The 13861-nt window shown below is 39.1% G+C and overlaps 1 protein-coding gene across 1 annotated transcript; it reads left to right on the top strand.

Annotated features, from left to right (window-relative positions):
- The first annotated feature begins 2303 nt into the window (after nucleotides 1-2303).
- Nucleotides 2304-4219, top strand: LOC146701536 (CD276 antigen-like). The gene is made up of 7 exons (XM_085467867.1): nucleotides 2304-2341; nucleotides 2466-2545; nucleotides 2682-3002; nucleotides 3143-3406; nucleotides 3556-3843; nucleotides 3987-4088; nucleotides 4167-4219. Exons 1-7 carry the CDS (start codon nucleotides 2304-2306, stop codon nucleotides 4217-4219), a joined length of 1146 nt encoding a protein of 381 aa, XP_085323993.1.
- The last annotated feature ends 9642 nt before the right edge of the window (nucleotides 4220-13861 follow it).

The following is a 13861-nucleotide window of genomic DNA, read 5'->3' as shown; positions in this document are numbered from 1 at the left end:
TTGCTGTGAGTGAACATTATTAAACTACGCCTGTATCCTCTTCTGACGTCCAACAACACAAAAACAAATATTTCCTCAGGCACTCCCTTTAGCAAGAGACTTATACTTTTTTCAGAATCTACTTAATAATATATAAAATGCATTTTACAGTCACTATTTTTCTATCATATCCTTCATTAATTTATTTAAAAAATGAATTCAGCTTTTTTTTTTTTTTTTTGCCTGCCCGTTTGGTTCTTTTGCCATCAGAATTATTGTCTAAAGGCGAAGAAAGATGCCCAACGGATTTACTTTATCAAATGGACCATCCCAGCCTTGCCGTAATGGTCCATTTGATTCACCTTTTATTGTTTTTTTTTTTTATTTTCACTTGCTAAATACGGGACAGACTTGACTGGGGAAAAGAAAGGGGAGAAAGAAAGAGGGAAAGAAAAACAGTGGGAAAGAGGGACGGGGATAAAGGGCAAAAAAACAAAAACCAACTAAATAAGCAGACAAAAATACATCTTTTAATCACCTGGATCACCTGTTGAGAAAGAAAAAAGAGAAAACAACCAGAAGAAGAAAAAAAGAGGACCATAATAAACAACATCACGTTGATCTATGGCAGGGGTGCCCAATTCCGGTCCTCGAGAGCTACCGTCCTGCAGCTTTTAGATGCATCCCTACTCCAACACAGCTGAATCAAATGGTTTGATTACTTCTTCAGCATGCCATCGTGTTTGGCAAAGGCCTGAAAACAAGCCATTCATTTGATTCAGCTGTGTTGGAGTAGGGATGCATCTAAAAGCTGCATGACGGTAGCTCTCGAGGACCGGGATTGAGCACCCCTGATCTATGGGAATATAACAGTAAATACTAAATTTTAAACATTATTGTGCAGCACATAAGATCAACAGAACACAGTGTGCTTTGAGGTAGGAGCCAAAAAGGGTGTAGTTTGTGTGTGTGAGCACCCGTGTGTACACCTGTGAGCATGGATGCAAGGTTCCTTCATGTAATGATCTGCTAGAGGGTGTGGGGGGGCCACAGCCCCGTCCTCCAGGGCATGAAGCAGGTATGAAGGAGATCAAGACTCCAGACATCCAGAGGCCCCCAGAACACAAGAGACCAAGGAAGACCCACAGAGGGGCAGCCGCACCACTGTCCCAGAAAGAGCTGAGGAGAGTCCAAGATGAGGGCTCACTCAGCAGCCAGGGGGGGTTGCAGTTGCGGGTTGCAGAAAATTAATTCATCTTAAATGGCCTGTATTTATATAGCGCTTTACTAGTCCCTAAGGACCCCAAAGCGCTTTACATATCCAGTCATCCACCCATTCACACACTGGTGATGGCAAGCTACATTGTAGCCACAGCCACCCTGGGGCGCACTGACAGAGGCGAGGCTGCCGGACACTGGCGCCACCGGGCCCTCTGACCACCACCAGTAGGCAACGGGTGAAGTGTCTTGCCCAAGGACACAACGACCGAGACTGTCCAAGCTGGGGCTCGAACCGGCAACCTTCCGATTACAAGGCGAACTCCCAACTCTTGAGCCACGATCGCCCCTTAAACAGTGTTAAGAGTGTATTTAAAATAACCTTTGTTGTTGTAACATTTTGAAGCTAGCAAAGTATAAAGCCAGTACCATATATGAACTGGTTAGCCAGTTTTTATGGAGGTTTCAATAATTGGTCAATTTTAATTAAATATCAGAAACTGAGAAAACTGAGAACATTTTTCTCAGACTTTCTTGTTTGTCAAGAGTGTGGACCACAGGCCAGCTCCACTGGGGTTTGTTGAAATGTACCACGTTGTCCTTAAAGAGTGAGAGATCTAATCAGGAGGTCAGAACTGAGTTGGCATGGTCCCTTGGACCTAGAGTTGTGAGTTTTTCTTTGTTAGATTGATTGTGACAAAAACAGTCAACACTGGATTTGCAGTTTATTTGTTTTTAAAATCTGAGTTTACCTACTGTCCTTCATTTTAGTATCAGTTTAGCTGTACATTTGTACAGCTGTACATTTGTACAGCTAAACTGATACTAGCCATGAAGGTACTTAAAAAGTAACTCTAACCAGCTGTAATCACCACAACACAGTGAATATTACATTTGGATTATGTGTGTGGATTATGTGGATTAACTGTGTGCACTGGTTAGAATTTATTCTCATGCTCCAAGTTCTACCTCTACCTCTCTCTCTATCTCTCTCCCTCATGTTGCCCTGTTTCCATCTTCTCTCTAATTAAGCCCACATGGCTGAATTGATACCAGGTGCAGGTGTTCACAGGGCTGTTACCTGCCTTTGGACTTCCTTTTGTCTCATGTCTGTTTCAGCAGGTTCCATCATGAAGTTGTGCAGGTAAATTGGATACTTTTGGTAACATTAATCATAAAAGCCTGTTCCCCTTAGGGAAAGCTACATTTCTAAAATACAAACAAATCTCTCTGCAGTCCAGTGCTCCATGTGAAATGACATGTTACAGGATCAGGATTACCATGATTGGCAGTACCATGTGTCTGGTGATTGTCATGTTTCTGTGGATTCTGACCATTTCCAGAGGAGGTGAGTGAAGCATTCACTAGCACCAGCTGAGTCAGACTGAGAAATGGCTCACTTTAATATTTCCCTTCATGTTACTGCAAAATATTTTATGTGCAAAACTTCATCAGTCATTAACAGTCTTTATCTGATGTTTCAGATACTGAAGTTTCCTGTGTTTTCATGACAACGTGCATCTTACCGTGCACTTTCCAGGGAAACACTAGAGGAGTATACATCCACTGGATGCACTTGTCAGAGGGACATCCTCTTGTATACTTGTACTATGGCAACAAAGACCAGCTCAGAACCCAGGACCAACAATTCAGAAGCAGGACATCGCTGTTCCAGGACCAGCTCTCCAAAGGAAACGCCTCACTCCAACTGACAGGGGTGCAGGTTCAGGACGAGGGCAGATACAGCTGCTACATCAGCACCATTAATACAGAAAAGGATTCATTTATCAACCTTAAAGTGCACAGTATGAAAAATCTGAGGTTTTGGGGGATTTTCCTTTTCTTTTAAGTGCTCGATATTTCAAAAGATTTATACCAACCTCTAATATATGTAGCAGTTGTAGTGTTACGTTGAAAAGCCACAGGTTTACTCTATATTTTTCAGCCCCAGTCAAAGTCAGCATTCAGCATGCAGGAAACAGGATCACCTGCAGCTCAGAGGGCATCTACCCTAAACCTGAGCTCACCTGGTCAACCAGACCTCCATCCAAGGTGACCTTCAAGAATACAACAACAGTCGAGCAGACCAAGCAGCAGCTCTACAACATCAACGGTTCTTTGATAGCTTCATTCAATGAAAGTGATCGAGTCTACAGCTGCACTGTGAGCACTCAGAGGAACAGGAGGAGAGCCAGTCTGAGGCAGCTACGTGAGTATGACCTCACATATGAGCTAGGAAATGAGGTTGAAAGCTGCTTATTGATGAATACTGAAACACATGCATTAGATTTACACAGAAGCACTTCATGTGTAGGCTGTTCATCTATACCTGGCATATGCTCAACCTTCTTGTTTCAGCTTCAGTTACTGGCAGCTTCACTGAAACCACAATCCCCTGCCCCAGCTTTAACACTTCTCCAACAAGCCTCATTTGGAGATTCCTTAATCGTGCAATTTTGGAAAAGACTGGGTCTGGTTCCAACTACACAGTCTCAAAGGAGTGGAAGCAGCATGTGAAGGCTGTATCAGAGTTGGGAAGCCTCACATTACTGGGCTTATCTTCAGAGAAGGAGGGAATATACACATGTGAGATTAGTAATGTTGAGGAGATGCTGATTAATTACACCATTATTCGAATAAGTCAAGGTAAAGGAATTTATGTTGCATCCTTCTAATCCACAAAAGCAAGAATCATTCAAAACTTTTAAAATCTCTTTGACATACAAACAAAATAAACATATTAAGGCATCCAGGAGAAATTTAAAAATCAGATTCTTTTACTGTTTCAGGAAATACACACATGACTATTATAGCAATTACTGCAGGGGTGGTAGTACTCGTATGCATCCTATCGTCAGTCTGCCTGGTGCTGTACTGCAAAAGGAAAAGAGGTAAAAGTACATTCTGCCTGTACTACTGAAATAATTTGTATATTTGTATCAATCTTATGGATCCAAAACATGTCTCAGGTCAGCAAGAAAACAGCATGACAGCGTCAGAGAGTGGTGAACCCAACATGTAAGTAAATATTGTGAATAAAAATGCACACCGTGCTATTAGTTATCATATTGGAGAACATTTTTATCATGGAGTTAGGACCAGTTTTCTCACACATGAATCTAAATATTCCCTAGAGCCAGATAAGTCAAATAAGAATTCCCTACTTGAGATCTTACTTTGATGAATTCAGCTTAGCCAAAATAATTTCAGTAAAAAGTTCCAGAATAAGAGTTCAAAAACTCCTTCAGTCTGACAAATGGAAATTCAAACAATAAAGATGAATTCTAATTGTTGTAATGCTTTTACCTCAATTTCAGTTAACAGAGAAGTTGAACTTCATGGATTTAAAGAAGCAAAGTCTCCTGTGAGCTGTTAATAGACTAAACTTCCCTGTGATTCATTCAACTAAAGATTGCATAACTTAATAACTGAATTTTAAGAAAGGTTTGATATGTAAGAGTAAACCACAGCAAGATGAAGGAAAAAAATGATCTTCTGCAGTGGGAAGCCAACTGTCAGCCAGGCACATGAATGTTTTATGCAGTAAAATAATGTGAAAGGAAGCTATTCGGCTTCACATTTGATTGATGGAACTGGAAGTGACCTCATCCCAGTTACCACTATGACTGAGATATTTTACACTTTCACCTACAAACTGCATGATTTTAACTACTAGCTGCAGGTTTTGTCATAATAAAAATGTGATGGACAATCAGGTTTTTGACTTTTTAAAATATTTTTGTATTTAGTTTATTTATCTATTTACATCTGTGTTTGGGTTTCTAAGATAAGAGCATTGCTATCTGCATGCTGGAAAGATTTCTATGGGACTACAAAATTATGACAGACTACTACGGGTACCAAAGATTTTGTAACCATCTACATCACCTCAGTCATTACCAAAGGAAATTCTATATGTGCTTAACTTTTCAGCTATGTCCAACATTTGGTCCATAGTGATCATAAACACAAGCTCTATAAACACCACATCAGCTGAGGCCTACTGATACGGATAAGCCTTGAAGATCAAGATTCAATTTTATTTTTACAGTGCCAAGAAACAATAGTCGCCTCAAGGTGCTTTTTTTTTTTTTTTTTTTTTGTAAGGTAGACCCTACAATACACAACGATTAAATGGCTGGACCAAATTTTTCTCTCAAAGCAACATGAATGAGTGAAGAGTGAAGCAGGTGACTGACAGGAGGACTGATGGAGCATCTCCAGTGATCTGGGCTCTGTGTTGATGTCCTGTTTCTCCTTCTGTAATCAAGCAATAACAAGGGTCTTTGCTCTCCATGTGACACTAATATTTGGATTAAAACTTTATTAAGTCGCTGTCTTTACACACAGCTGTTTTCACACCGGTGTGCTGGTCCTCTCCAGTCCCAGCATATACACTATATGGTCAGTGATGACACTTCTGTGACATCGTTGACCATGCGGCTCATAGAGGTGCCATTTAACCCCAGTGTAGTTGGTTTTATGGTGTTTCATCTTACATGTGTACTTGACCTGACAGAATTCAGGTCAAGTACAAGTGTTAATGGAGCTGATTATCATGGTCCCATTAGAGCACTAAAATCTGAGTATTATGCTGTACATAAATGATTTTGAATGGAGTGAACTGTTGAGCAAAAGACCTTCCACACTGGTCCCAGCTGAATCGTTCAACTTCAGCGTACATGATAAAATTCAAATTGTTTTTCTAAGCAGTGAGGGAACTTTGGAAAATGAGCTAAAGATGAAGTTCAATTCTGTGTTTTAAACCCATTTGACTAAAACATTAATTCAGTTTGATCAGGACTGCACAACCTTTACACTGCAAAAAATGTTTTATTTGGGTTTTGGGCAATCAGACTCCCATTTTCACTGTCCAATGCCCCGAATAAAGAGTAAATATGTAAAAACAAAAATGGACACGAAGATAGTTAAACAGGATGCAATGATTTAAAAGCTTATAAAGACATGTTTTACACGTGATAAAATGTTGAAAACAAAAACTGATAAAAATGTACAATTATAAGAAAAAAGAACATTTTGAATTTTATGGCAACAACACACCAATAAACTGGGGCATGGACCTCAATGTAGCAACTAGCAGCTTATGCTTACAATAAAATGATAGTGTTAATTTGGCAGTTTGTAGCATCAACAGACAGTGTTTATGCAACAGTTTTATGTTAAATGAACACCAGAGAAAAATCTACCAGCAACAAACAGTCAACGCTCACCACACCTATGTGACCAGCAACCAAACCAGAGTCCCAAGAAGCACAAGAAATAAACAATAGCTCAATAAATTTGCATGAACCACTATTAATCTACCAAGTATTGCTTTTTACTTACAAAATAACAAACAAAGTAAAAATACAGAGGTACCGTTTCAATCTGCTTGAAAGCTTCAAAAATGTTTTAACGAACGCATACAGGAACTCTGTCCCTTGTTCTCATATTTTGTTCGTCAAGTTGACCTGAAACACCTGAAGCGAAACGATAGTAACTGAGTTGGTAGCAATACTTCATGGTGCTGTGACCGCAGTAAAATCTTCTAAACAAGTGTTACACAAAACATAACTGAAGTCAGTGAACAGCAATAGATTTGCACCAATATCTGATCCAACTTGTTGACTCATTTGGATCAGACTGATATACCAGCCAAACGTAGAACTGGTGCATTTCTAGTCACAACTTTAAGGTTTTGCTTTACTGTGGATGAGCTGATGTTGTTTCAAGTGACCCTTCACAGTAAAAGACTTCCCACAGTTACCACACATGAATGGTTTAATTCCAGCATGGATGAGTTGGTGTGATTTTAAGTTCCTTTGGTGAGTAAAACACTTTCCACACTCAGCACAGATGAATGGTTTAACTCCAGCATGAATAAGTTGGTGTGATTTTAAGTTCCTTTGGTGAGTAAAACACTTTCCACACTCATCACAGATGAATGGTTTAACTCCAGCATGGATGAGTTGGTGTGATTTTAAGGCACTTTGCCGATTAAAACACTTTCCACACTCATCACAGATGAATGGTTTAACTCCAGCATGGATAAGTTGATGTGATTTTAAGTTCCTTTGGTGAGTAAAACACTTTCCACACTCATCACAGATGAATGGTTTAATTCCTGCATGGATGAGTTGGTGTGATTTTAAGGCACTTTGCGAAGTAAAAGACTTTCCACACTGGTCACAGCTGAATGGTTTAACCCCAGTGTGGATGAGCTTATGCCTCGTCAAGTTACTCTTTGTAGTAAAAGATTTTCCACAGTCAACACAAGAGAAGCATCTTTTCTTATTGTGGAAACATTGGTGTCTCCCGAGCTGCCTCCTTGTGATAAAGCTCTTTGCACAAAGACCACAAGTGAATGATTTCTCTCTCTTTGCTTGTGTGAGGTTAGCATTGTCATCATCGGAAGAGTGCCGAGGTCTCTTTCGGTTGTTGCTTCTTTGTTCCTGTAGTGACAGAGAAACAAACCAATGAGATGCAGTAAAGTGTGTGAATGTGTGTGTGAATGGGTGTGTGAATGGGTGAATGACTGAATGTAGTGTGAAGTGCTTTGGGGTCCTTAGGGACTATAAAAGCGCTATACAAATGCAGGCCATTTACCATTTATTTACCAGTAAAGGAAAAAGGGTAACCTATGATGTGGATGAAGTTAATGCAGTTTGATACCAGAGTTATCAAACTACACTGTGCAGAGTTACTAGCATCTATATAAGACTCTGCTCAGGTACATCAATTCATATATTTTCTTTTGTTTATCTAATTCAGGGTAGCAGTTAGGTTGAAACCTATCCCAGGTGACCCTGGTTGAGATGGGAGGTACACACTGGACACCAGTCCAGTACACCAATCAATTGCAGAGCGAACACAGAGAGAAAAACAGCCATTCACACCTACAGCCAGTTTACAATTTTCATTTAAGGAGGCCAGAGTACCCGGAGAGAACTCATATACACAAGGGAAGAACATGAAGACTTCATTCCAGTGGATTTGAACCCAAGGATCTTTTTGATGTTAGGCGATTGTGCTAACCACCACCGGCCACCCTCAGACACAAATAATAAATATTTATTAGGTTTATCGATTTCAATTTCTCCCACTTTACTTTTGGAATAGTCACTGTGGGTTACCTGTGTCAAAAGGTTCATTTAAAAAACATAATTTAATCTTAAGTTTGATGAAAATGTCACTTAAAGTACAGAGTTTAAAATCTCACTGCTACATGTCAGCAGCAGACTGCAGTCAACTAAATTCTGTCTTCTTATCCCTCCTACTTTAAGTTCATAGTGCTACCTATCACGGCTGCTGTAGGACAAACATCTCTATCTGTAGCGAGTGTAGGCTGTCATGTCAGTCTGACGTTTACATCACCTGGTGTCTGTCTGTATTTACTCTGGAGGAGGATGTAAATCTTTGTAAAAGGAGTCTGATAGTCAGTGAAGCTCACCTCTGACATGTGACAGCAATAGGGAGTCGAGTTGTTGAGAATATTCTGTCCGTTTCTTTGCAAGCTCAGATTATGCATCTGACCCTCACCTCAGCATAGCGGTCACAGGAGTGAGCCTCACTGACTCCCTCTAAATAAAATCCATTCAAAGTTTTGCCTCATCCACAGTAAATAGTGGATGTTCCACTGGCATTATCAAGTAAACGGTGATCTGATAGCATGCGCCCACTAAATAAACGCCAGGCAGAACATTTGAAGTTACTCTGGGGTGACTGAGTAAAATAAAATTTAAAATATCAAAAAATATTTAATTGTCACATATAGAGTACAGAGAGAAGATAATATAGTAGCTTCCACAAACCAGTGCCCAATTCTACGTTTATGAGAACGCATCAGTTTGTTGGAAGATGAAAATTATACACATATTTATGAGCAAAACATTCTGCTGTTATGTAATTGCAACAAAAGAAATACTTGCTGCACCTTTAAATGTAATTTAAATGCAGTTTATGAAGAATGTGAATAAGATATGCATTGTGCTTGACCTTTTTTAATTTACAAATATTCTTTTGCTTTTATTGAATAAGTTACAGGTTTTGAACAGCTGTCTAACAACAACAGATGTTCAACAGATACACACAATAACATTAACAAAAGACAGATTTTTTTTACCTTTTGTGAAGAATCCATTCAAGTCTCCTCTTCCTATCACCAATCACCTGTGAGATTAAACACATTGGAATTACCAGCACCGATTAACCAACCAGCGGGCCGGATTGGAGTAATGACTTATGTTTGAAACCCCTGAGCTTCATGCAAATTTGACTGTTGGGATGGACATCCAACAAAACTCTGCAGATACATTTTGTGCATCCACAAATGCCAGTTGAGGCAGATAATATGATTTGAAAATTAAACTGAATGCTAATTAATGCCCCTCAGTCCAGCAGGTCCAAATCCATCTGAACCCAAGAGCCAAGCTTTTGGGTCTGGGAGTGGCTTTAAAGGAGGTCATCCTGATCCCTCCCTGCAGGAATCACTTCTGTACAAAGTTCAACTTATTTTTCATCACAATAGCAACAGATCAGGTCTTAGTGAAAGCTGCAAGAGCATTCAGCAAACTAAAAGTCACAAAGGCTCTGAGACCGTACTCTCACAATCACAGAAATACCACTTATGTACAGTTTGGTTAAAACATTCAAATAATTGAAACAAATAATAGAAAACACCCTCACACAATAATAATACCTAGTTCTGATGGTTTCTGCTGCTTTTCCAGATTACTCCAGGAAAAAAAACAACCACAATCAACAATCACAGCAAGTTTTCAAATGTATAAAAATAACTATCTATGACAAAACTACAAAGGCTCTCCTCACCTTTAGAGGAGGCCAGGGCACAAACTGAGAAAAACTCTGAAGAAGCTTTAACAATTTTTGGCTCATTAATCAAAGAGCACAAACCGCTTTTCTCACCTCTGCAGATAAACAGACATTACCAACTCGGTTCTCCACCAAGAATTCTCCAGGTGAACAACTTTGGTTTGATTGGAGGTTGTTCCACCAGTTCAGAGCTGATTTGGCTCCACCTGCTGGTCTGGAGTTTAAAGCAACAAGCAGGAAGAAAAAGGTTCTCTTCTTAGTCCTGCTGACAAACGGTGAAATGTAATTTACTCAAATACTGGAGCCTACGACAAACTTGGGCCCCCTTTGTTACTGTTTCTACACCTTGTTTTTTAATTTGGAAAATGCATCCATGCCTATTATAGTAATTACTGCAGGGGTTTGCTGTACTGCAAAAGGAAAAGAGGTAAAACTAGGTTCTGTCTGAACTACTGGAATAATTTGTATATTTGTATTGATCTCATGGATCTAAAAGATGCATGACAGTGTCAGACAGTGGTGAAACCAATAGCTCAGTAAATCTCAGAGTTCAAAAGCCTCTTCAATCTGGAAATTCAAACAATAAAGATGAATTCTAATCGTTGTAATGCGTTTTCCCCTCAATTTCAGTTAACAGTGAAGTTGAACTTCATGGATTTAAAGAACCAAAGTCTCCTGTGAGCTGTTAATACACCAAACGTTCCTCTGATTCATCCAACTAAAGATTCCAAACCTTTATAACTAAAAAGAAAAAAGTTTGATATGTAAGTGTAAATCAAAGGGAGCTGAAGAAAAAAGGATCTTCTGCAGTGGGAACCCAAGTGTCGCCCGGCAACGTCAATGTTTTATGCATTACAATAATGTGAAAGGAAGCTAATCGGCTTCATGTTTGATTGATGGAACTGAAGGTGACCTCGTCCCAGTTATCGATATGACTGGGATATTTTACACTTTCACCCAGAGGTGGGACCAAGTCATTGTTTTGCAAGTCTCAAGTAAGTCTCAAGTCTTTATCCTCAAGTCTCAAGTCAAGTCTCAAGTAATGTCAGGCAAGTCAGAGTCGAGTCTCAAGTCACTGGTGTAAAAGTCCGAGTCAAGTCACAAGTCTGAAACTTTGAATTTCAAGTCCTTTCGAGTCTTTAAAAAAAAAAAAGAAAAAATAATGTTGCAGTTATGCTAAATGTAAATATTAGACCATGTAATTTTAAAATCTGTGTTTTTCTCAACACATGACAAAATAGTGAACTTAGAAAATATACACAAATTGTGAAATTGCACCTCTTTAAAATGCAGCTCAATTAAACCTAGCTCCAAGAATAATTTTCACCGACAGTTCTGAGATAAGCTGCATGTTAAAATCGCATGACAAAAATATCATACACATTAAAAAAAACTGTATCACCAACGTAGCCTGGACAACATTTGCTAGTTAGATGAAGTCAGCTATCTCATCTTAGCATATTTATATGCATATTTATAATTATACGCTTCTTGGAGTGAGTGCATACACTCATGAAGTTTAGTAACTTCAGGTCACTGCAACAAGCCCAGGTACAGTTTACCGACGGATGGGTACAGGACCTTGAAATGCACCGTGTAGAAAGTAAAGACCATCGTACGTATCATAAGTTTACCAGTCTCACAAATTGTCGTCATAAATACACATTCCTTAACCGTTTATTAATAGGACCTTTGAGCTCAACGGTAATTAATTAGTAGTGGAAATAATTTCTGGTACCCATCACAGAAATGTAGCAGTGACAATAATATTGTATGCTGTAATCGTACTGGGCAATTAGTGATACAAAAAACCTGTTTTATCCTGTGAATAAAAGTATATGTTTTTGTCAATGTACCATAATAACAGAAGCGAAACGCAATATTGTGTCAGGACAATTCACTATTTATGCACAATAAATAAAGGAGCATAGCGCGACAATTTCTGTTCAGCGCCAGACTTGCTTGTAACCTATATCACTAATTATGTTATGAAAATGACGTATTAACTACTAAAAAACACTGACCTTCGTGTAAATGCTTGGAGCAGACTAACCTGTGAGCTGGAGTGTTCTGGGACGTTATATTTGATCTTTGAATGGCTGCGATCCAGGCCATCCGTCGCGTCTTTGTTACTTCGGAAACATGGCTTGAACAATTTCTCTTCAACGACGTAATCCGATAACAACCGATCTCTTTACCCGTCGGCTTCCCGTGGCTGTCATGCGACCGGCTATTGCAGTTAATAATACAACGGCTTCTTGCCATTTTTGTGTTTCTTTTTATCGCTGTATAACTGATTTCAATTGAAAGCCTGCGTGCGCTAGTACCGCTTGCCACGAGTTCCCAGAATCCTTTGCGGTTCTACCCGTGAATGACGTCACATTTTCAATCTCTATATAATATGCGTGTTAAATTTTATATTTGGGGTAAAATATCAAGTCTTTTCAAGTAAACCGGTTCAAGTCCAATTCAAGTCCCAAGTCATTGGTGTAAAAGTCCAAGTCAAGTCACAAGTCTTAGAACATTTTTTCAAGTCAAGTCTAAAGTCATAAAATTAATGACTCGAGTCTGACTCGAGTCCAAGTCATGTGACTCGAGTCCACACCTCTGCTTTCACCTACAAACTGCATGATTTTAACTACCAGCTGCGGTTTTTATTGAGATAATAAAAATGTGATGGTTCATGTTCACTCAAAGCAACATGAATGAGGGAAGAGTGAAGCAGGTGACTGACAGGAGGACTGATGGAGCATCTCCAGTGATCATTGCATGAATAGGATTTCAGTGTTTTTTTAAGTTTAAATCGGTATCTTGAAGAGGTTCTATTCAGATGTTCTGTGTTGCTGTCTGTACTCAAACAATAAAAAGGGTTCTTGCTCTCAATCTGACACTATTTGGATTAAAACTTTATTAACTCGCTGTCTTTACACAAAGCTCTTTTCACACCGGTGTGCTGGTCCTCTCCAGTCCCAGCATATACACTATATGGTCATTGATGACACTTCTGTGAAAGCAGAATCAGAAAACGTTATTTATCCCCACAGGGCAATTAAGCAACACATCAATAAATTTGGGCATGGACCTAATTAAAGTAGCAACTAACAGCTTATGCTAACAATAAAATTATAGTTTTAATTTATCAATCTGTAACAGACGGTGTTCATATAACAGTTTTATTTTCGTCTCAGGGTCCCAGATTGAACCAGAGAAAAACCTACTAGCAACAAACAGTCAAAGCTCACCACACCCTTTGATCAGTAACCAAAACAGGGTCCCAAGAAGCACAAGAAATAAACAATATAGCTCAATAAATTTGCATGAACCAGTATTGCTCTACCTAGTATTGTTTTGTACTTACAAAAAACAAGCAAATAAAAGAAAAAGGAAAATACAGATGTAGAGTTTCAGCCTGCTTGAAAGATTCAAAATGTTTTAATGAATATATACAGAAACACTGTCCCTTGTTCTCATATTTTGTATGTGGAGTTGATCTGAGACAGCTGAGGCGAAATGAAGTTTCTTCAGTTCTAGGTTCAACTGGTGGAGAGTCCCAGATTTAAGCCCTGTGGTGACACTCCCACTCTGTTAAAGTGTTAAGGCTCTGTTAGTGTTAGGGCCTTAACACACCAGAAGTGTGGGCTAAATAAAGTAGGTATCAGACCTCAATTATGAGATAGAGTCAATTAATACATATAAGATATCAGCTAAGAAACTAAAAAATACACAATAATAAGATTAAAATAGATGAGATGACGGCACTAGCTAGTCAGGAATGCCAGATTAAATAGGTAAGTATTCAACCATGATGTGAAAGATTGAATTGAGTTCAAGG

This window comes from Copadichromis virginalis, linkage group LG9 (genome assembly GCF_057382275.1).
Source record: "Copadichromis virginalis isolate Kocher_CV1m ecotype Utaka linkage group LG9, C_Virginalis_male_GT1.1, whole genome shotgun sequence".
In the NCBI taxonomy this organism is placed as follows: Eukaryota; Metazoa; Chordata; class Actinopteri; order Cichliformes; family Cichlidae; genus Copadichromis; species Copadichromis virginalis.
This window is presented reverse-complemented; position numbering and strand designations above follow the sequence as displayed.

What these genes read in the sequence shown, in the direction of transcription:
- LOC146701536 (XM_085467867.1), top strand. Translation starts at nt 2,304, where the DNA reads ATGTCTGTTTCAGCAGGTTCCATCATGAAGTTGTGCAG. An exon ending in TATCAACCTTAAAGTGCACA is followed by an intron (nt 3,003 to 3,142) that starts GTATGAAAAATC and finishes TATATTTTTCAG; the next exon opens with CCCCAGTCAAAGTCAGCATT. An exon ending in CATTATTCGAATAAGTCAAG is followed by an intron (nt 3,844 to 3,986) that starts GTAAAGGAATTT and finishes TTACTGTTTCAG; the next exon opens with GAAATACACACATGACTATT.